General features: G+C 40.5%; 1 protein-coding gene across 1 annotated transcript in view; it reads left to right on the top strand.

The window, feature by feature from the left end:
• Positions 1-24,371, top strand: part of KIRREL1 (kirre like nephrin family adhesion molecule 1) — a 188,594-nt gene that overhangs the window by 127,957 nt on the left and 36,266 nt on the right. Inside the window, exon 2 of the mRNA XM_063439460.1 lies at positions 16,779-16,928. Coding sequence (XP_063295530.1) covers positions 16,779-16,928 — 150 coding nt within the window. The remainder of the gene's footprint in view (positions 1-16,778; positions 16,929-24,371) is intronic.

Raw genomic sequence — 24,371 nt, 5'->3', positions numbered from 1 at the left:
AACGTAAGAACAAGGAAAAACTTTTAGATGTATTAACTGCAGCAGGTGGCTTGCATATAAATGCTGCCGCCTGCAGGTTGCTCCTCTGTGTCACTGTATACTTATTCACTAAACACTTGGTCCTTCATTACAATCCCATTCGTGTTTCTAAAAGATAATGGATTGTGAACTTTGGCTGATATCGCGTGTTCGTTCCCATCAATATCGCATTCCACAGATATCTTAAACTTTTTCTGCTGGTAAGACCACCAAAGGTAGTAATCGTTATCAACTTAAAACCGGGGTTTCGCGTTTGTCATCGGCGTTATTAATCATACAACCTTGAGATAAATGTGGCAACACTGCAAGTTTAACAACTAATAAAATGGTGCTTTTGCGTAATGCAACACATGTTTTCACCCCAATTCCTCCAAACTTTACAGGAGACTGAAGGGATTTTGAGGGCTTTATTAACATGTTCCCTTCTCGCCATGCTGTGCAGGTGAGGCAAAATGTGACATCACAGCTCCCCCAGTCTCCCTGCTCCCTCACACAAGACCCCCCAGGACAGTGAGTGCACAGTCATCCTTTGGCAGCAGTCTGAAATCATAGCAAATAGTAACACATATGTACCTGTCATGGAGGAAAGATTGCTGGCTGAATGTGATAGGAGTTGTTGTTAATCAACACCTTAGGGATAGGAGTTGGCTTCCTCCAAGTAGACTGATGTAGCAGAAACCTAGCAGAACCCGCAGCCCTCCTGGAATTGGCCGCTTGCGTGGAGCTTGAGGTTGCAGCTCTAGATTTGGGTAATCTGGTTTACTGTACCATTGCTATCTAACAGGAACAATGCAAATCAATTTAATTTGTTTTCGTTCAGTGGAAAGCCCAGGCCCCAGTTATTCTGAGCCAGATAATGAATGCACAGTTGCCAACAGTTATTATTAATGGCCTGTCAGTGGAGGGAGTCAAAGGTGACTTCCATCAAAATCTAACATTTGACGGGCGATGAGACAATTGGCCCACCGGAGTTCTTCCTATCACGTACCCGCTGTAAAAACTCAAACACTATTTTGTTCACTTCACATTTCTTTAACCCTTTCAGAAGGCTGAGCAATCTTACCGTTCCTTGTCTGTTAATCTTTCCGTTCTTTGTCTGTCAATCTTACCGTTCTTTGAATTTCTGTATATTATTTACTACTTCCATGTCTGCTGGTAAGCAATTCCATAAACCCACTACCTTTTCAACGTTATCTTTGCTCATATTTTGTTTTCACCAGTCCGATATCGTAGTAAGCAAAAAACACAAACAGAATCGGGATACGGCTGTATAATCTATAGAGAGAACATACAAAAGCAAAATAGTGTAATACAGTATATATAATAAATCTTGCGCTGTTAATAAATGCACTCACAAGATGGTGTAGAAAAGAGCGCTCATAAGGTGCCTCCCCTGGTGATATGGGGGGCTAGTAATCCCCTTGCCAATGCGAAGTAGCCAATGGTACACGGGACTCCAAGTAGGTAATAATCAAAATCCAATTGTTTTATTTTTAAAAGGTGAAACACACCATCAAAATAAAAATTAAGAATGCGGCAATAGGTCCAACGCGTTTCGTTCAAATAAGAACTTCTTCAGGGACCGCAACACAACAATCTCTCTATAGATTATATAGCCGTATGCCGATTCTGTTTGTGATTTTTGTATTCTGTAAAGGTCGTTTGTTGTGGATAACGATCTTGGGAGGTTGCATATTAATTGAAGTTAAGTAATTTGCACTACTTTTCACGAATGTTGTGGTGTTTATATTTGTTTTCTTTTAGATATCGTAGTAAGAGCTTCACACTTTGTTCTTCTGTGTCTTTGTGTAACAGTTTACCAGGAGTTGGAGCCCAGTTGCAGGAGATGGCACAGGGAGGAGGCAAAAACCAAAAGCGCAGTACAAATTAAGGGGGAAATCCAAAGGCAGGGTCAGACGAGAGGCCACTGGAGGAAGACTTTGAGCTGCAATGTAAACATTCTAGTTTCTATGGAGCACTAAGTGCAAAAGGGATACTGCCTTTAGGCTGCTTCAATTAGCTGAAGTGGTCTGGGTGTCCCTTTAAAAGGGCTCAAAATGTCTCGTTAGTGAAGCCTAGTAGTGTAGGAAGTTTAAGCCCTGATAAAACCAGTTCCCCTTGCTGACTGAGTACTTTTAAATAAAACTATAGTGCTGGAAATACAAACATATTGAGATGAAGTGGCCTTGGTACATTTATACCTTTTAAAGGAACACTATAGTCGCCTAAATTACTTTAGCTAAATAAAGCAGTTTTAGTGTATAGATCATTCCCCTGCAATTTCACTGCTCAATTCACTGTCATTTAGGAGTTAAATCACTTTGTTTCTGTTTATGCAGCCCTAGCCACACCTCCCCTGGCTATGATTGACAGAGCCTGCATGGAAAAAAAACTGGTTTCACTTTCAAACAGATGTAATTTACCTTAAATAATTGTATCTCAATCTCTAAATTGAACTTTAATCACATACAGGAGGCTCTTGCAGGGTCTAGCAAGCTATAAACATAGCAGGGAATAAGAAAATCTTAATTAAACAGAACTTGCAATAAAGAAAGCCTAAATAGGGCTCTCTTTACAGGAAGTGTTTATGGAAGGCTGTGCAAGTCACATGCAGGGAGGTGTGACTAGGGTTCATAAACAAAGGGATTTAACTCCTAAATGGCAGAGGATTGAGCAGTGAGGCTGCAGGGGCATGTTCTATACACCAAAACTGCTTCATTAAGCTAAAGTTGTTCAGGTGACTATAGTGTCCCTTTAACTGAACTTGTAATGAGAAGCGAGTGACAGGAGGAATGATACGTTGCTCTGCAAGTGCAGTGACGGAAGGCGCCGAGATATGATGTCATACAAAGGCGCCATATGACCTCTGATGACCCATCGACCACTAGATCTTCCCCCCACCCCCCACCAGGAGTTTGCTGAGAAATGGATGCTACAATGTATCTCATGAGGAGCTGGCATATGACAGCATACCCAGGTGATGTCATAACTCATAAATGATGCCTGATAAATCAGAGAAGGATGGATCTGTGACTGTCCCATTAGAAGCTAAGATCTCAGCCTAACTTAAGCCCTAAGAAAAGGGTACAAAACCATGGGGGACAGGGGGCTTGAGAACTGGAGACCATTGCGTCTGTAGATTCCATATTGCTACCCCAGTGCATGCAGGTACTGTTAGATGGTAAATAGGAATGATACTGTCAGGAAAATGGGTTGAGTATTACAGACCGTGTCGAGAGAGAGCCTCGGGCTGGAAAACGATCACTACAATGCAGGTTAAATGGCAAATGAAACAGTGCTTAATTTTTGGCCTCAATTTCAGCCCTGTCTGAGAGACAGCAAAAGGCATTTCTGTCCAAACATCTTGGCTGATTTTATTTTCTTTAAGCCTTTGGAGAAATTGTGAGTCTTATTTTTTTTTTTTAAGCCTCCAGATGCAGTGAAAAGACAGCTCTTTGCAGATAAAGCCAATGGATTTTATTAAACAAAGGGGGGGGGGGGGGTTCTCTGTCCCTTTCTACTGTCCCTCATCCACTGTGTGTGTCTGGGCACCCTCTAGTCTTTTCTCCTTTCATTGTCTCGTTGCTTGGAGCCAACTGCCTCTTACTCTTCATTTCTCATTATCTGATCATGCTGTCTGTCTCTTGCTATTCTGTGTCTGTCTCTTTTCTCTTCTCCTCCTCCGTCTCTCTTCCTCTTAGTGTCTCATTGCTGTCTAATAAATGCCACCTTTTCCTTTCTCCCTGTCTCTTCTTCCTTTTTACTCTCATTGTCTGATATATGCCATGTCTCTCTCTCTCTCTCATTAAATGAGTCACTTTCTGACGCATGGTATCGCCTCCTTCTCTGTCTCTTCTTCCTGTTTACGGTCTCATTGTCTGATACAGGTTATCTCTTTCTTACTCTCTCTGTCTCTTCTTCCTGTTTACGGTCTCATTGTCTGATACAGGTTATCTCTTTCTTACTCTCTCTGTCTCTTCTTCCTGTTTACGGTCTCATTGTCTGATACATGCTATCTCTTCCTTACTCTCTCTGTCTCTTCTTCCTGTTTATGGTCTCATTGTCTGATACATGCTATCTCTTCCTCACTCTCTCTGTCTCTTCTTCCTGTTTACGGTCTCATTGTCTGATACATGCTATCTCTTCCTCACTCTCTCTGTCTCTTCTTCCTGTTTACAGTTTCATTGTCTGATACAGGTTATCTCTTCCTCACTCTCTCTGTCTCTTCTTCCTGTTTACGGTCTCATTGTCTGATACATGTTTTCTCTTCCTCACTCTCTCTGTCTCTTCTTCCTGTTTACGTTTTCATTGTCTGATACAGGTTATCTCTTCCTTACTTTCTCTGTCTCTTCCTGTTACGGTCTCATTGTCTGATACATGCTATCTCTTTCTTACTCTCTCTGTCTCTTCTTCCTGTTTACGGTCTCATTGTCTGATACAGGTTATCTCTTTCTTACTTTCTCTGTCTCTTCCTCCTGTTTACGGTCTCATTGTTTGATACATGCTATCTCTTCCTTACTCTCTCTGTCTCTTCTTCCTGTTTACGGTCTCATTGTCTGATACATGTTATCTCTTCCTCACTCTCTCTGTCTCTTCTTCCTGTTTACGGTCTCATTGTCTGATACATGTTATCTCTTTCTTACTCTCTCTTTCTCTTCTTCCTGTTTACGGTCTCATTGTCTGATACATGCTATCTCTTCCTTACTTTCTCTGTCTCTTCCTCCTGTTTACGGTCTCATTGTTTGATACATGCTATCTCTTCCTTACTCTCTCTGTCTCTTCTTCCTGTTTACGGTCTCATTGTCTGATACAGGTTATCTCTTTCTTACTCTCTCTTTCTCTTCTTCCTGTTTACGGTCTCATTGTCTGATACATGCTATCTCTTCCTTACTCTCTCTGTCTCTTCTTCCTGTTTACGGTCTCTTTGTCTGATACATGTTATCTCTTCCTCACTCTCTCTGTCTCTTCTTCCTGTTTACGGTCTCATTGTCTGATACAGGTTATCTCTTTCTTACTCTCTCTGTCTCTTCTTCCTGTTTACGGTCTCATTGTCTGATACATGCTATCTCTTCCTTACTTTCTCTGTCTCTTCCTGTTTACGGTCTCATTGTCTGATACATGCTATCTCTTTCTTACTTTCTCTGTCTCTTCTTCCTGTTTACGGTCTCATTGTCTGATACATGCTATCTCTTTCTTACTTTCTCTGTCTCTTCTTCCTGTTTACGGTCTCATTGTCTGATACATGCTATCTCTTTCTTACTTTCTCTGTCTCTTCCTCCTGTTTACGGTCTCATTGTCTGATACAGGTTATCTCTTTCTTACTCTCTCTGTCTCTTCTTCCTGTTTACGGTCTCATTGTCTGATACATGCTATCTCTTCCTTACTTTCTCTGTCTCTTCCTGTTTACGGTCTCATTGTTTGATACATGCTATCTCTTCCTTACTCTCTCTGTCTCTTCTTCCTGTTTACGTTCTCATTGTCTGATACAGGTTATCTCTTTCTTACTCTCTCTTTCTCTTCTTCCTGTTTACGGTCTCATTGTCTGATACATGCTATCTCTTCCTTACTCTCTCTGTCTCTTCTTCCTGTTTACGGTCTCTTTGTCTGATACATGTTATCTCTTCCTCACTCTCTCTGTCTCTTCTTCCTGTTTACGGTCTCATTGTCTGATACAGGTTATCTCTTTCTTACTCTCTGTCTCTTCTTCCTGTTTACGGTCTCATTGTCTGATACATGCTATCTCTTCCTTACTTTCTCTGTCTCTTCCTGTTTACGGTCTCATTGTCTGATACATGCTATCTCTTTCTTACTCTCTCTGTCTCTTCTTCCTGTTTACGGTCTCATTGTCTGATACAGGTTATCTCTTTCTTACTCTCTCTTTCTCTTCTTCCTGTTTACGGTCTCTTTGTCTGATACATGTTATCTCTTCCTCACTCTCTCTGTCTCTTCTTCCTGTTTACGGTCTCATTGTCTGATACATGTTATCTCTTCCTTACTCTCTCTGTCTCTTCTTCCTGTTTACAGTCTCATTGTCTGATACATGTTATCTCTTCCTTACTCTCTGTGTCTCTTCTTCCTGTTTACGGTCTCATTGTCTGATACATGCTATCTCTTCCTTACTTTCTCTGTCTCTTCTTCCTGTTTACGGTCTCATTGTCTGATACATGTTATCTCTTCCTTACTCTCTGTGTCTCTTCTTCCTGTTTACGGTCTCATTGTCTGATACATGTTATCTCTTCCTCACTCTCTCTGTCTCTTCTTCCTGTTTACGGTCTCATTGTCTGATACATGCTATCTCTTCCTTACTCTCTCTGTCTCTTCTTCCTGTTTACGGTCTCATTGTCTGATACAGGTTATCTCTTTCTTACTCTCTCTGTCTCTTCTTCCTGTTTACGTTTTCATTGTCTGATACATGCTATCTCTTTCTTACTCTCTCTGTCTCTTCTTCCTGTTTACGGTCTCATTGTCTGATACATGTTATCTCTTCCTTACTCTCTCTGTCTCTTCTTCCTGTTTGTGGTCTCATTGTCTGATACGTTATCTCTTTCTCACTCTCTCTGTCTCTTCTTCCTGTTTACGGTCTCATTGTCTGATACATGCTATCTCTTCCTTACTTTCTCTGTCTCTTCTTCCTGTTTACGGTCTCATTGTCTGATACATGGTATCTCTTCCTTACTCTCTCTGTCTCTTGTTCCCGTCTAGTGTCTCATCGTGTGACATACAATGTCTCTTGCACTATTTGCCTGTCTCTCCTTCTCTTGCTCTCTTTCCAAACCTCCCGGTAAATGTAATTATACTGGGGTTTATCATTTAATCTCTCTACCATGTCACCTGCGTGTTTTAATTAGGAAGATCTGTGGTCGTTTTTGGTCTTAATCTCTCCCTAGCCCTTTATCCACTACATGCATGCCTACTCTATATTCAAAAATCGCTCAGATTTAGCTATACGAGCCAAAGTCGTGCACACATTAAGCAAGACATGGGGATTTTAGGGATGTTTTCTAGCAATACATCTACTTTTTTGGTAAAATATAATATATTTCATTGTTATATACACTCATATTTGTTGATTTATGGAATTCTTGTACTGAAAAAAAAACCAACAACATATTAACTATAAAAAAAGTATAATTAATATGTTAAAAAAATAAATATAGAGCCTGATAGCTGTTTTTGTAAATCATTGTTTTATTAAACTCCTACATGGGCCTAGTTATTATATAATGAACAGAGCGAATGTTTGACCACTCCGTTAGAAGTACATTCTAAGCATTAAAACAACTTTTGCTTAAAGGGACAAAAGACATCAAAACCACTTTAGCTCAATGAAGCAGTTTCGGTGTATAGCAGTCTCAATTCTTTGCTAGGCAGCCCTATCCACGCCTCCCTGCCTGTGACTAAGGCTCTTTGTACTTGCTGGAAAAAAAGTTAAACTATATTAGCGTCCCTTATTGGACAATGTGTTTAACTTAGAATTTCTTATCTCTCTCTCTAATTGCCTACTACAGCTTGCAGCAGCCTCCTGTATGTGAGTAAAGAACAATTAACATAGCACAAGATATGGACTCCTAAAGTAAACACACTGTGCTGTAAGATGTGTTTGAAAGTGATACCATTCTTTCATGCCAGCCAGGGGAGGTATGGCTCGGACTGCATGAACAGAAACAAAAGTGATTTAACAGCTAAATGGCAGAGAATTGAGCAGTGAAACTTCAGAGGCATGATCTATATACCAAAACTGCTTCATTAAGTTAAAAAATGTTGGTGACTATAGAGTCCCTTTAAATATTGTCCTGTAGTGTGTGAATGTATGTTCCTAATATGTTCCTAACAGGAAAGGCATTAAAACTTATCTTAATCAAAATAACAGTCCATCCAACCACTATTTCATCACGTAGATAAGACCCATGAATGAAAATTGTGACACAGAGATCACAGCTCTTGAAAAGTAATTTTTATTGGAGGAATACTCAGTGCGACGTGACTCTAAAATGTACTGACACTCATCTCCTGGGTATTAAGTAGATGGAAATCTCCATGTATTACATCATGGACATTTCTTAAGTGTCTCAATGAGTCAAAACCAGGTAGCGGTCTTTCCCAAGTCACCATAAGAAGACACCTTTCATGAGATCCAGTGACTGCAATCACCTCTAACTATTCATAGACTGGTTTAGAAGGAACTCATAGCGATCATAGCTATCCCAAGCCTGAATGTCTTCTAACCTATTCCAGGCAGTTGTGTAATTATTATAAATCAATTAAATCTTCTTCCTTAGCAATTTTTATTTTGATTCCCTCGGTTACATTTTATTTTTAGTGTATTCCTTTTTTTCAAGGTGTATCTACAACTGTAATGATCAAGGGATGCTTCACAAACCATGAAGCCACATGGGGATGAAGTATGGACTTTTGTAGAGCACTTCTCTATGATACATTTGCCTTCACCAACTCCTGTTTTGCTCAGTCTGCTCCTCCTCTTATTACTCTTGTTTTCGCTTAGTTAGGGACTGCTAGACAGATCCATGTGTCTTCCGACAGTGGGTACCCCTCTGGGACAATGCTAACACAGAACAAGTGAGAAGTTTTCAGTTGGATGTGACACCTTGGAAGTTAGCTACGAATTCTCTTGGCAATTCAACACCAGAGTTTAGAACATTTTATTCATCTTCCGCTTATCTCCCAGTTGAGATCCCTGTCTTATTGTGTGCTCTTTTTTGAACAGACAAGAAAAAAAGAATGTGGATGATTTAAATAAGGGCATGGGAGAGCGGGAGGCGGAAAAAAAAGTTATTCCCACAATAACGACTCAAAGAAAGAGCGATCTGAGTTTGGGTGGGAGAGAGAGGAATTGTATTGTATGAAAGGATTTTAAATAAGTGCTCTGGATAAAATTACTTCTTCATCTTTGAAATATCATAAAATAGGGCATTTATTAGGATTTTGCTTTAGATTGTTAGATGAATGTTCACACAAAGACGTGTACAATTCCTTATTTGTTATATTTATTTTTCCAGTTATTTTTAAATACCGTGTTAACCAAAGTATAATGTGTGTAACTTGTAGTAGATTTGAAGGCGCTGTTTGGTGGGTTGTTCAATATCTGATTAGACTGTGTAACCCATTAAAAAGATGCTCAACTCTGATCTACCATACACTTTCTCAAGTTGATCCCTCACCAGCATCTGCAGTGGTCTTTCATGGCCAACAAACAGGTCTTCCCATGCAGAGAGTGCTTGGAATGAATATGGAGCAGAATTGCCCTGAAACGGATTTATGAAGCCATTATAATTCACCGTGTCTGCTCCCATGGTTGAACTTTGGGGGGGGGGGGATAAGGGAAGGGGTATTCATTTACCTAAACCTCTCCTCTTCTGGTCCGTTTCCAGCTCCTGGAGACTTCATCTGCCGGGAGTCTACATCATCAAGGTACTCTTGTGCATGTATGAGAATGCAATTCATAGGTCTCTGGAGGAAACAATGGAATCCTCCATCGATGATCATGCGCATTAAGATATTGTAGGATTTAAATTACAGAAAGGTTGGTCATCCACTTAACAGATACGTACCTACAATTCTTTATTTACAAGGAGACTGGAAACCATTATAGCAAAACAATTTCAATATGTTATATATATATATATAATGGTATTCTGATCTGACACTACCTCAAAAAGTATAATCGCATGTCAACACATTTAAATAGTGCAGTTTTTCCTCAATTGTACTCTGTTAACTTTAGACTAAATTAATTCCTTTCTCGTTTACTCTTGAGAGGGCAAAAAAAGAACGTAGACCGGCATGTGCAAGGAATTTAAGATTTCATGGAGCATTTAACAGTTTACATGGTAGGAAAAACGTTCTTAAAGGAACACTAAAGTGTCAGGAATTCAAGCATATCCCTGACATAGTTCTAGCAGCAATATATAGGTGGGTGGTCCCCCAGTCAGAATGGGTTTATTCCAGCAGTGAGCAGGTCACGTTGCAGCTGGCCTCGCTTCATTGGTTGAGATCATCAGACTTGATGATCTCAGCCAATCCAATGCTTTCCCATAAGTAAGCATTGGAAGGCTATTGCTGATGCGCGGCATAATGCTGCTCCAATCAGCAACTCCTCATAGAGAACGGGAACATTCTGCGCCTACAGGCACAGCATGGAGACGCTGACAGTCCGCACTGACCGAGGAAGCACCTCTAGGGACTGTCTGAGTGACTGCCACTAGAGGTGGTCCTAGGCAGTAATGTAAACACTGCCTTTTCTAGGAAAAGGCAGTGTTTCCATTAAAAAGCCTGCAGAGACCTACTATATACACCAGAACAAGTACAATAAGCTGTAGTTGTACAGGTGACTATAGTGTCCCTTCTAATTGTCAAATTATTCATTGACAGAAAATTTTTATATTCTAAAAAAAAAAAATTTTTTTTGTCACTTTGTATGTCCGTTTCCTTCTGGAGAACTATGATAAACACGATTTAATTGGGATAACTTAACATGTTTTTGTGAGTTCAGTCACATTGCCCTTTGCCCACTGTAGATGATAAGCTTGCAAACCCAAAGGGTCAGAGCATCTTAAAAGATTTTTTTTTTACAAATATCTTATTCCGAAGACATTCTTTCTTCTTCTTGTACACAAAGTCCAGCATGGAGAGGGTTAAGAGCGTACCGTATTTTTTTACTGTGGAAACATTTAATTGTGTAATATAGTCAAAAACAATAGTTCTTGTTAAATATTTTACTTTAAAAGCAACAAGAGTTTGATATGTGGAATTATGTTACCCATAAAAGGACAGACATTGTAATAATAAAAAAATGTATTTAAAAAATTGTAGACTTGTAAAAGAGTGTCACAAAAGCGGTTATTATTGTGCAGTTTGTAACGGATGGCGTCATTACACCATAACACCCGCATGATTCCTTAGAACACATTTAGTAAAGTGACGTCGTTCCTAAACCCCACAAACGCTGGAGATGCTGCAGGTAGAAACTCCTATCACTTTGGTTTTCTTGGCTGAGAGTGACGGCTGTAACATTCCCTGCGTTTTGAATGTAGATACCCCGCCAACCCTTGTCGTTTCAAGCACACGAATTATAGTTTAAATTTTAAATGCACTGATTCAACTTCAAATCTTTTAACACAAAAATAATGTGAACTCTGTCAGCTTTTTGTTACAACTAAAATGAGTTGTTGTTTTTTTTTTTTTCATTTTTTGAAATGGCAACGGTGGCTGACTCATTCACCATCAATTAGAGATAAGTAGTGTCGTGTATACTAAAACATATCTCTGGTGGTGCTTTCCTTTATAAGAAGGCCCTGGCAATCTTTGCAGTCGAGGAATGACTAATTCAAACATTATCATCATTCTCATAACAATTGTTAAGCGATTCAGAGCCAGCTCTATTTTATAGCTTCTTCAGCAATACAGGGTGTATCCACTAAACTGCGATCTGACCATGAAATGGCTACAATTTACAATACCACTTTTTGAACTAAAATTTTATGATTCTCTTGTTAGACTTAAACAACTCTAGGTTTAAGGGTTTATTCGCTAAATTGTGGGAAACTGAAATTCAGTTTGCATAATCTAAGCCAAAGAACTGTGCCTTTAGGTGAGTTAAAGAGAGATGCCGCAGCTCTGTGACAGGCTCTGCGGTCTTTCACACAGCTCGGCTAGATAGCACGAAGGGGAGAAAGAAGTGTGTTTCTCCCCCTGATGTTTAGATCTGACAGTATACAGCAATGTTCGTGCTGTACACTGTGCAGGCCGCGGTGATACTCTCATGACGTCATCACTGGTGATTACAGATTTATGGATTCTGAAAAAACTCAAGGAATGCCGAAAATGTAAATAAAATATATCAAAATTGGGGGGGGGGGGGGGGGTGGGGAGAGGAAAAGAGGTCCAAAATCACAAATTCCTCACTTCCACATTTTTAACAACTCTGGGAAAGTTGTGGAAACATGTTTCCACAAGTTTTTATGCCCAAGGAAGACTTCTAAAAGGTGATGCACAACTGTAGTTTTATAAATATCTGCTTTTGGATTGTTAACAACTATGAAACATACAAAACGAAACCGGAACATTAAATATGCATATATCAAGTTTCTATGTTTTGTTTTCCTTATGCTTTAACAAGTGCCTTATTGCGTTAGTTCGTAATATTGCAAAACGAAAAATAAAAACGTCTCTGCACAGCTATAACCGTCAAATTAAGCATGCACCAGAACAGAACCTATTATGGCTTTGCTTGGCATAATAGAGAACACAATGTATACTTTGTATCAGTTGTCAATGCTTGTATACATTAAAGGACCACTATAGTGCCAGGAAAACATACTCGTTTTCCTGGCACTATAGTGCCCTGAGGGTGCCCCCACCCTCAGGGACCCCCTCCCACCGGGCTGGATGGAGAGTAAAGGGTTAAAACTTTCCTTTATTCCAGGGCCAGGCGGGGAGCTTTCCGCCTCCGATCCTCCCTTTCGGCTGAATGCGCATGCGCGGCAAGAGCTGCGCACGCATTCAGCCGGTCGCATAGGAAAGCATTTACACTGTGATTTTCACAGTGAGAATCACGCAAGCGCCTCTAGCGGCTGTCAGTGAGACGGCCACTAGAGGATTTGGAGGTTGGATTAACCGTATTATAAACATAGCAGTTTCTCTTAAACTGCTATGTTTATAAAAAAAAAAAAGGGTTAACCCTAGAGGGACCTGGCACCCAGACCACTTCATTAAGCTAAATTCGGTTGCCATATCCAGGCTTGTTTTTACACACAAAATATATTACTCTGACCACCATCTGGCAATTTCTAAAAAAACATAACTGATTTTCTCCCCCTGCCCGATTTATTATCTAGTACTTTTGTTCTTGTAATCGACCAATACCAGAGTAGTGCCAAACCCGCAGCGTTAAGTGGGTTGCTCTGCAGCGACGCTCAGCCAAGTACTCAGAGGGTTTTTTTTTTTCCTGTCTTCTTTTTTTTAGTGATTTTCTACAATTAATTGGATTGCCTGAGATTGGTAAGAGACTAAGTAAAGACTGCACTTAAAGCATGCTTTTAGTAAATTAAACTTTTCAGGCTCTCTGCAGAAAAATAAAGTATACATCCGTAGCCCGGCTCTCGTAGCTTCCGTGCAAAGAAAACTTTCAATCTGGTATGGCAGTCTGGGCTAACGCAGCTTTTTCAAATGAACGGTGAACTATTATTTGACTTCTGTTTCTTTTATGCACATACAGCCACATATTCAGTGAATATATGAATCCGCAGAAATGAGCAGATTCTCAGGCTGAACGGGCAGATTTCTAGGGTCTTGTAGGTAAATGTACAGATTGGACTAAGCATATTCTCTGGGTCTCTTGATGGATTATTAGATTCTCAGGGAGAAAGGGCAGAGGTTTAGGGTAAATGTGAAGATTTTCAGGATGAATCTGCAGATTCCCAGGCTCTAATAGTAAATGGGCAGATTCTGAGTAAACGGCAGATCCTCTGGGGGGAATGGGCAGATCCTCTGGGGGGAATGGGCAGATCCTCTGGGGGGGATGGGCAGATCCTCTGAGGGTATTGGCAAATTATCAAGGCATGGGTAGATTTTCTGAGTGAATAGGCAGATTCTATAGGAGAATGGGCTGCTTCCCTGGATCAATGGGCAGATTCTCAAGGCAGGGGCAGGATCTCTGAGTGAATACGCAGATTCTCAGAGGAAATTGATTGATTTTCTGGGAGTGGACAGATTCCTGGGATGAATGGGCAAGTTGGCAGTGCAGGATCATCCCCAGTGCATTGGGGAGCTCGAAGACATATTATAGAATTGGGACCTGCTTTTAAAGGCCTGGTGTCTTGTAGCCTCAGGGTCAACTCATTTATAGTTTTCTCTTGTGTACTTAGAGCACATGACCCTGTGTATGAGTCTCCGTGCATTATGGGGATTAAGGTCCAGCAGGGTTGGAGTGACAGACTCTCACTGCCACACCATAAACACTGAATAATGAAGACTAAAGGTGGTGGTATTACAACACTAGGAGATTTTTCTTTACAATGTATCCAACATGCAGATGTTTTCCTCACTATATACCTACTGAAAAGCTAAATAATGTCAGCTGCTGCAGAACCCCTTGAACATCGATACCTGCCTGCCACAGTTCTTTTCCATGAATGAAGCAGTCAGACAGGGTGATTGACAGCTCCTGTTGCCAGGCAGGCACTGCAGAGATGAATTGCGCTAGTGAAATATAAATGACCCCCAATTAAAATTCAAATGCAGACCCCCAAGGCTATCTTCCCACCTGCTAGCTTTCCTAGCTCTGCCTTCAGGCACATCAACTGCTTGTGTTCTATGGCTTTGCAGATTACTGTCTGTGTGTTCTTAGGAAGCATCATTATTTGTCCTGCATTGTACACATTAGTATTACATTACTCATACATTCGTTATTCTGCATTGGTCTGCACTACTGCGCATGTTGGGGTGCTGAAAACTATTTTAACCCTTGCTGCAAAGCATTCAATGCAGCCCACCACCAATGCTTATTAAAAATAAGTCACTGAGTAAACTAAAGCTGCAGTCTGCCCTTTAAATATTATTGATTGTCGCCCTGAAGATTGTGTTTTTATAAGCACATTAAATATCCACCCAGAAGACAATTAGTCTTGGGAAGAAATTAACTACCTTTTACTGAGACGTATAACGGTGATTTTGATTGCTATGAAGGTCTGTTATATTCTCATAAACAAAATATTCTGAGCTCCTAAACAAGAGATATTAGAATGGAAAAAAGAGCCAAAACGATATGGGCCGTAAATAGGGACTGTTCAACCTAAACCAGGACACTTGGGAGGTATGGTCCCTGCTAGCTCTCTGTATTGTTTTGCCTCTAATTGGGGCAAGGTGCACTAGTTAAAACCAAGAAAAGATTGGAGTAAATCTGGCAGATATTAGCCAGTTATTAGTGAGTAAATAGGTATATTTGGAAGGAGAGAGGAGATTCCTTCTGTAAATACAAAATGTATTCCCTTTCCCAGTAATCTTGCAGATCCGTAAGGGGAGGTTGAGTGCACCTCACATTTCTGTGGTGCGTTTGCTCCTTTGCCGAGAGGAAATCTCAGGAGAGCCATTGCAGTGCATTGCCGGATCAATACACGGTTAGCCCCTGGGCTGAGTAGCTGCCTAGCTGATTTTAACCTCAGAGACTGAATCAAACCATTGCTTGCTGGAAACATGACTGTTATTGATCGCCCTGAATGTTTCGAACAGAGGAGGGGGCGGGAGGAATGACTGCGTTTAGACCCACGGTTAACGCCAATTACTCCCTGTGGGCTGCATGCTAGTCAGGAGACAGTGTGATGTCTCGGCCTGTCTTTAAAACAGGCAGCAAGGTTGCCGAATGCAGGAGATTCAGATCTCTTTATTTGCCTTTTCCCCCATAATCATTTACTTCTGTAGGTAACGTGACTGTACCTTTGATGTCCGTGGGCAGAATGGGGCTGATAAATTAGTTCACCGGGCTAATATATGCCATTTTGACTGCAAGTAAAAGAAAAATATATATTCCCATCAACCAACAGCAGCCACGTGGACAAACAGTGGATTATTTACCATATAAAGGGCTGTGATGAGCTGCCACAGAATTGGATAAAAAATCTCTACTTTTCTCCTCCACCATCCAACTCCCTTCTTTTTAACTGTATATAATAGCATGTATCAATCAACAATTCGTAAAAAACAAAGGCGCTAGAAAATTCTAACTCAAATTCTAACTCAACTATGGTATCACTATAATGTGATACTATAGTGTTAATAATACAAATTTGTAATCTTTCAGCGTCATCCGATGGTGGGGGGGGGGGGGGGGACCATAAATTTCCCATGGTGGCACGCGGGTATTCTAGGTTACTACTAAATTGTAATGACTTGAAACCAAGGTTCCACCTTCATATCTGTGATCTACATCGGTTTCCTTCCGTACTTGGGTGATCAACGCAATAAGGAAGACTCCCTAAACAATTTGTTAATGAATTACTAACTTTTTCTTCCCACGCAATAAACAAACCTTCAAAGATCTCTGTTTTAATGTGTTTGTTTTCCTTAAAGTCACATTTCACCTTAAGTGCCATGAACGGCAATATTGGCTGTCCAGGGTATTTAGTAACAGAAATATAGATTATGTGTTTTCCACCTGACTTGTTGTTTTTAACATTAAGTGCCAGATAGTAGACTGTTTATAATTGATTTTAACATACGCAGTCAGTTAGTTTTGGTTTTGTTATCGGTTATACGAGTGAATGAACAAACCAGGACACTTTCAGGATATAACTTTGAAACTCTGAGTCGAAGGGACATTAAAAAAACTACCATCTCTGTACCTTATGAATGTCTTAAGAGGCAAGTTGGGTTGACTACACTCCAAATATGATAATTCTCTGTTCATAATATTAAAATAACTCCTCTTATGAACAGCATTCCAAGGGTTTGGGGTCAAACTTGGCCTCAAAACTTGGTTGAGACTGAAGATGCAATTCAATGTATTGAAATATAATTTTATTCTCATAGCTTAGGCCAGAACTGAACACAAAGTCATTCACTCAATGAATCAATTTACCATTTAATTAAATTTCCACTTATTTTGTGGTATTTGAATATGTATCATCAAATGAATGAAAGGTGCAGAATATAAAAAATAATAATTCAATCCATTGTTGCAGTAGTACCATGGACTATATGCCTGATCACCTACCTTTTCTTTACAGTTGCCCAGCCACGTTTCATCCAAGAGCCAACAGACCAGACGGTGGTTGCCGGACAGAAGGTGGTCCTCTCCTGTGTAGTGTTTAACTATTCTGGCATTGTACAATGGACCAAAGATGGTTTAGCTCTCGCCTTGGGACAGAACCGAAAAAGTAAGTCTTGACATTTTTACTATTGATATTCTGTGAGAGGTAACAAAAAATTGGAGAAGGATGTGGACTTCAAGAGATTTCCATAATTAAAATGTTAAAATATTCAGTAAGGGTCCTATATTGGAATTTAATGAATGGCCCAAGGTAGTAGATTCCCTGTACTACAACATTGCAAGAAGACTGTATTGTCACACAGATAATGTATTTAAATGAACAACTATAACATTAGGCATACAAACATATTCCTAACTTTGTAGTGTTATACCACCTATTTTGATATCCAGCCTCTTAGGGGAAGAAGTAAAATAAAATTGTTTTACTTACCTTATTTACTCCATTCAGCTGCCCCACCACCTCAGCTGAGATCATCAACCCTGATAATCTCAACCAATACATTGCTTCCCCATAGGAAGGCATTGGAAGGCTAGTGCGCATGTGCAGCAATCACCCTGCTGTGCCAACTGGCATCTCTTCTGGGAGGTGCATCGACTCAGTGCATCTCTATTGGAGCATTCAGTATATCCATGCAGAGTGTGGGGGCACTAAGCATCGATCTTGCAATCTTTGCAGCACCGAACCCAGGAAGTTCCTCTAGTGGCGGTTGAATGTCAGAAACTAGAGGTAGCATTAGGTAGTAATGTAAACACAGCCTTTTCTCAGAAAAAGCAATGTTTACACTGCTGAGGTATTAGGGCTAATTGCCCCAGAATTGCTACAATAAGTTGTAGTGGGTCTGGTGCCCACAGTGTCCCTCTAAAGATTATGGGTACCTTGGGTTTCATAACTTCTACTAACATTCACATATCGAAAAAGTCCAGACACCAGAAAAAAAACTAACTTTTGGTTTTCGTGTTTTTGGGTGTATGGACATCTCTTTTGAAACTATGTTTGATAAGTAACTTGGTCTGGATATCACCAAGTAATATTCTTCCTTCCTCTTTAGGTTTTCATTGCTTTAGACCTGATCCCCCACTCGTGTAGGGTATAAAAGCAGGGCTACAAGAAATCAGTATAGCTGAAAAGAGTTATCAGTATAGCTCGCTACACCCGTACGTACAATGTGTCTTCTGCTAAAGATAAAGAAATGAATCAGATGACTATGGCGGGAATCCTAAAAGATGTTTTTAACTTTTTTTTTTGTTTTGATCCCTCTTAATAAGAACAATAAACCACTACAATTGAGAATAATGCATTCCTGATAAAGTTGCCAACTTAGCACATTTTAAACCACTGACCGATTCCCCCTCTCCCCACTCCCCACTTGTATTTATTTTCAAAGCTGCAGGCACAATGTATAGATCATGTATAATGCATTCCCACTGTAAACACTGCTTAATGATTCTCAACCCTTCTTCCTCCGAGTTATTGTGTAAATCACTTTTACAGTCAACTACACACAATACGTGTTTTAACATAAAGTAACACTGGTAGAAAGTATCTCCTGACAGATGATATTAACTACTGAAATTTAAAGTCCTAAAGTGTGTCCAGGGGCATTGGTCTGCTGTCTGCCATGTCGCTGCAGAATCCACAGGCTGCTAGTTTTTGGGCTCCTTTGGTCCACGTTATAGATTCGCTCTTTATACCCAGAGGAACCGGCCATATATCCAATACATCAGGACAGGCTCTTTTAGTCATCCCCATCCATCAACTGGGGCTTCTACACCCGCCGCCTGCTCATGCTACAGAAACCGCAGGCACCAATTTATCCCCCATCCTTGCACACAGCTCAGGATTCTGCTGACTAGTCAGGAATGCTCCAAATACTTCATTTTGCTGGCGTCCTGTCGACACCGTGATAGATGCCAAGGTTTTCCTGTCTGCAGCTTGGGAGGCTCTGAATGGGGAGAGCTGATAACTATTGTGGCGATGACCAGTTCCCAGAATCCAGGATTCTGGTGGCATGCTGTAGGTTGTATTTGCCAGATAAGGGTAGGTTAGCTTTTGAAGTCCGGGATTTGCAAACTGCAACACACATCCTCCTCAGGAAGCAACAGTTGCAAATTTAAAAAAAAAACAGAAATCGACAGGTATCCTAGCTGTCAGAGGTGTAACTAGAAATCATGGGGCCCTGGTGCAAAAGTTGCCCTTCCCCCTCCTCATCCCATATGTCCCCCCCAGCCACCCCCATACCTCTAACCTCCCCCTTCCATATGTTCCCTCCCCACACATGCAGACAAACAGATACACATGCAGACACGCACATAGACACAGACACACACACACATACATACAGACACACACACATACATACAGACACACGCACATACATACAGACACAGACACACACAAATACAGACACATAGACAGACATACACACACATGCATACAGACAAATATTCATACAGACACACGTACACAAACACACACACACACATAAATACACATATACAAAATGTTTTGACTTCCCTGGGGTCCAGTGGTGGTTCAGTCTGATGGGAGTCAGAGCTCCTCGGGCTCTATGTGATTGCTGGGAGGAGTGACTGGGGCTGTCATTTCCTGTTAGCGGCTGACATCATCACAGGCGTCCCAGTCACGCTGTTAAAGTGCCCCAGCGCTGGCCGGGCACCCTGGATATTCATTGCCATCGGGTGACCCTAACAGCATGGGCTACCCGATGGGCCCCTTAATGTGCGGCGCTGGCGGTTCTGGGCCACAACACATGGCGGCAGGCACCCAATCGTAGGGGTCCGCAGAACGGCCGGGCCCCCTGGATTGGCGACCTGGTCGCAGCTGCTACCACGTTAGTTTCGCCAGTGCTAGCTGTAGAACCTGCTACGTAGTGAATTGATGATGCTATTTTATGTATCACCCCAAACACAGATAATTCTTAGCCCCAGTCCAAACTTTGTATGACTGTGTAATTAATTAGTGCCTGGATATATATAATTGGACTATCAATTAATTGTCTTACACGCTTTGCTCAGAATAATAGATTGGCCTTTATATTATCTGTTCAGAAAACCACTTGGAATATTGTGGAGGAAATTAAAAAAAATATAAAGATTTGCAGCAGGCTTTGTTAATGGCAGAATATAGAAAACCTTTGTGACTGAGTGTTTTATTTAAAATTCACAAATGCTACCAGTTTAACAAATAAATCCTAAGGTTATTCATTGAACCAACAATTGTGGAAAGCTGACAAGAGAGTTGCCTATTTTAGACAAAAATAGTCCAATTTAAAAATTCTCAAACTCTGCATGGCTATATTATAGCAAATTTGCAGTTCCCCGGCCCATTCTGCACTTGCCAGTTTAGTGCATAAACCCATAAATCTTATTACATAGTAACAAGGGTGCAGAAATCAGAGTAAGAATAATCTATTGAAATATAGCACTTTTGCCTTCCAAGAGTGCTCAAATCTCTTTAGAGCATATTCTTGGGTTTCAACCAGATCTCCTGTTGATTAATAGATGTTACAAAGTACAGAATTGTGACCAATCAATCAATCAATACAATTTGTTAGCCAATATTTACGTCCTTTATTCCATTAACCATTCTAAGTGCGGAGTACTACGGCTGGGAGGATCGAGGGTTTCTTGTCTCCAGTATTGATAAGACCGTAAGAAAGTCCCACGGACTGAAAAAAAAAATCCCAAGATTGACACAATTTTTCCAAACCCTCTCTTACTCCTCGACTTCGATAAATCCACAAGTGTGAAGCTCTCTCACTTCATAGAGCAGATAATGTTGGAGGGATTTGGTCGTGTCGGCTTTCTCTCCATCAGGAGAATCTTGGCCTCTTTTTGAGTAGAATCAAACGTCCAGGGGTGGATGGAAAATATCTCCAGCATTCCATGAGTCCAAAGTCATAACACGAGCATGGAAATAACTAATTAAACTTGGGCGCTCACACTCTAACCTCCACTTGTTATCATCCTGTTGCTCAAACACTTTTGTTGACATTCCACTTGGCTGTGGAGGAGAAGATACAAACTGCTTGATGGCTACATTCTCACACCCTCCTTACAAGTCCAGAATATACGTCAGAGAAGAATTCCCAAAACCGAGGTGTGAGAGGTGGAACGCTTTGCCTTCCCTTCTTTTATTGTAATCATTCTGAATTACATTTTACTACCATCACATCTGTACAAGAAAAATAACCAGTTTTTTTTTAAATTTTGTGGAAATCTAGGCTTTTAATTCTGTGGGCCTAACTATTTAAGCAATATACAATCAGGCAGGGACTTCCTCTTTTGTGACGAAGATATGTTCCTTATCAGTGTGGGAATGATTAGGGTTTTTTGTTTTTTGATTATTTCATTAATTAATGTTCCTCAGAGTGATACATACCTGGAAAAATGGATTTACATACCTTTAACTTGATTGTCACTAACATTAACAACTTGTGATCACTTGACAAGGGTTAAAATGCCGAAAAATCTCCACCTCAACTCAATTTGTAAAATCAAAGATAGGTATAAGGCTATAGTTGCCCTAATTCCTTTTCCTGAATTTAAGCACCTCTTCTACCTTCCACACTAGATTTTAATTTTTTGACATTTTATTTTAAAAGATGTTACCTACAACAAAAATGTCATGTCCATCTTTAGCAATTCATCGTGGCTTGGAGCCACCTTGATTAGTTGATGGCTCTCCTTGAGTCTTTACGAGATGGGGAATGTTTGACTTTGAACCCTGTTTACTTCCATTTCTAACGATTTCTTATGCAGAGAGCCATTGGTACTGAACAGGTTAAGCATGACAAAGTCACGGTAGCATTTCGTCTCGCTATGATTTTAATTCCTGGTAAACTAACTATAGGTCAGAGCCAGGAACCCCATTCTACAAGGTCACCGCTCATTACACTGACTGATATAAACTGGAATGTCCAATGTATCTCATACTGTCATATGAAGAAGAACCTTCCTCATCACTATCAAATTCCTTAAAGCTCCTATACCTGCGCAATAGTGATAAAACATTTGTTCTGGAAACACCTGTGCTAGGATACATGCAGGTGTGCTTAATATTGGCTGTGACAATGTGTATATTTATTTCACTATTGTTTCCCTGGCTTATTGTTGCAGTGCTCGTTTCTGGTTGTTTTTTTTATATTTTAGTGCAACAGCATCACCTAAAGTGGGATCCCAGCATTGCAAGTAACAAGGATCATTTAATGATTACTGGGTGCCTAGGTCCCCACGTCCAAGGATCTTTAACATAATGCTTTCTTATCCCATATATTGAGTAAATATGGGTGTGGATCTCTAGAATAAAATCTAGGAATACACACTGCTGTATTTAGTTCTGTCCTGGAGCTGAGCGCCTCCATCTTAGCTCCCTGTCAATCGTTGTTATCATGCACCTGGCATTTTGCATAGAGAGTGGAAGAGAAACTGCAAAAATGTTTCTTCTTCAATGCAATTTGTGCCCTGGCTGTGCCAGGATTGAACTGAATTGTGATATCAATTTCTAAATCTTTAATATACTTTAAAGAGAATACACAGCCAAGAAACTGGGTACAGGTAGTACAATGTAAGTGTGACGAAACTACATATTTGGGGTGGTCATTTTTGGATTGCATTCGGGGGGACCTTAGTACCGAACCCCTGTTCCCTCCTGGCTTATTTATTTCGATGGGGAACAGAGTTTCACAAGCGCCCTGCTATATGGCTGCCATTCGGATACTGGCTCGCCACGTGCTAGAGACAGCGGCGGCCATCTTGTCCCCAGAAAACGGACAGCAGGACTTGGTTGTCGAGTGTCTGGTACTCTAAGCTTGACACTCGACCGCTAAATTCTCCAGGGCCTCTTTTGGGTATGTGATTGCTGTGATTGTTTTCTCCTCTCTGCTCGCTAGGAATTTCGGTAAAACAGTCGACTCGGCGCTCCAGGCGAACAGGGCTATAATTACAAAGTCCCTAGCCGATTCGGGAGTGTCTAGAACAACGGGTATTCGGGATACCAGCGTTCTTAACAGAAAGTAGTTATAACAATTTAATAATTTATTGACTTATAACAAATATGGTCTGAAAGGAGGAGCTATACAATGTTTTGTTTAAAATATGCCATCTACCTTTCTGACTGTATGTTTACATGGAGAGTATAGGTGTATGATTGTAATGTATGTTTACAGGGAGATTATAGGTGTATGATTGTAATGTATGTTTACAGGGAGAGTATAGGTGTATGATTGTAATGTATGTTTACAGGGAGAGTATAGGGGTATGATTGTAATGTATGTTTACATGGAGAGTATAGGGGTATGATTGTAATGTGTGTTTACAGGGAGAGTATAGGGGTATGATTGTAATGTGTGTTTACAGGGAGAGTATAGGGGTATGATTGTAATGTGTGTTTACAGGGAGATTATAGGTGTATGATTGTAATGTATGTTTACATGGAGAGTATAGGTGTATGACTTAATGTGTGTTTACATGGAGAGTATAGGTGTATGATTGTAATGTATGTTTACATGGAGAGTATAGGGGTATGATTGTAATGTGTGTTTACATAGAGAGTATAGGTGTATGATTGTAATGTATGTTTACAGGGAGAGTATAGGTGTATGATTGTAATGTATGTTTACATGGAGAGTATAGGTGTATGATTGTAATGTGTGTTTACAGGGAGAGTATAGGTGTATGATTGTAATGTATGTTTACATGGAGAGTATAGGTGTATGACTTAATGTGTGTTTACATGGAGAGTATAGGTGTATGATTGTAATGTATGTTTACATGGAGAGTATAGGGGTATGATTGTAATGTATGTTTACATGTGATACCGGAGAAACTGACGGAAGCCAAGGACAGAGAGATGGACACAGGTTTCTTCAGGAAGGAAGAGATTCTTTATTCGATTCACCGAACGGGACTCAGAGGGACTAGTGTCACCAAAATACAACAAGATCTGAGCCCCGGACAATAGTGTAGGCTCCTTATATAGGCATGTAACTCCTCCCATAATAAGCTCCACCCACACATACTCGTACCCAATCAATTGAACAAGAACTAACTTCCTGTTTGACCACATGGCTTGCCCAGCACAATGGAGGAGGGGAATACTGCATCCGGTATTCTCGCACATGCTCCGTACACTACTGATTGTATCTTTGCCACGTGCAACCAACCGACCGATACACCAGTATATGCACGTACACATTCCACGTGGTAATCTCTGCCTATTAAATTTATTTTTACAGAGATTCCACCACACATGGAGAGTATAGGTGTATGACTTAATGTATGTTTACATGGAGAGTATAGGTGTATGACTTAATGTGTGTTTACATGGAGAGTATAGGTGTATGATTGTAATGGATGTTTACATGGAGAGTATATGGGTATGACTGTAATGTATGTTTACATGGAGAGTATAGGTGTATGACTGTAATGTATGTTTACATGGAGAGTATAGGGTTATGACTGTAATGGATGTTTACATGGAGAGTATAGGGATATGACTGTTATGTATGTTTACTGGGAGAGTATAGGGGTA

Source organism: Pelobates fuscus, chromosome 13, assembly GCF_036172605.1.
Source record: "Pelobates fuscus isolate aPelFus1 chromosome 13, aPelFus1.pri, whole genome shotgun sequence".
Classification (NCBI taxonomy): domain Eukaryota; kingdom Metazoa; phylum Chordata; class Amphibia; order Anura; family Pelobatidae; genus Pelobates; species Pelobates fuscus.
This window is presented reverse-complemented; position numbering and strand designations above follow the sequence as displayed.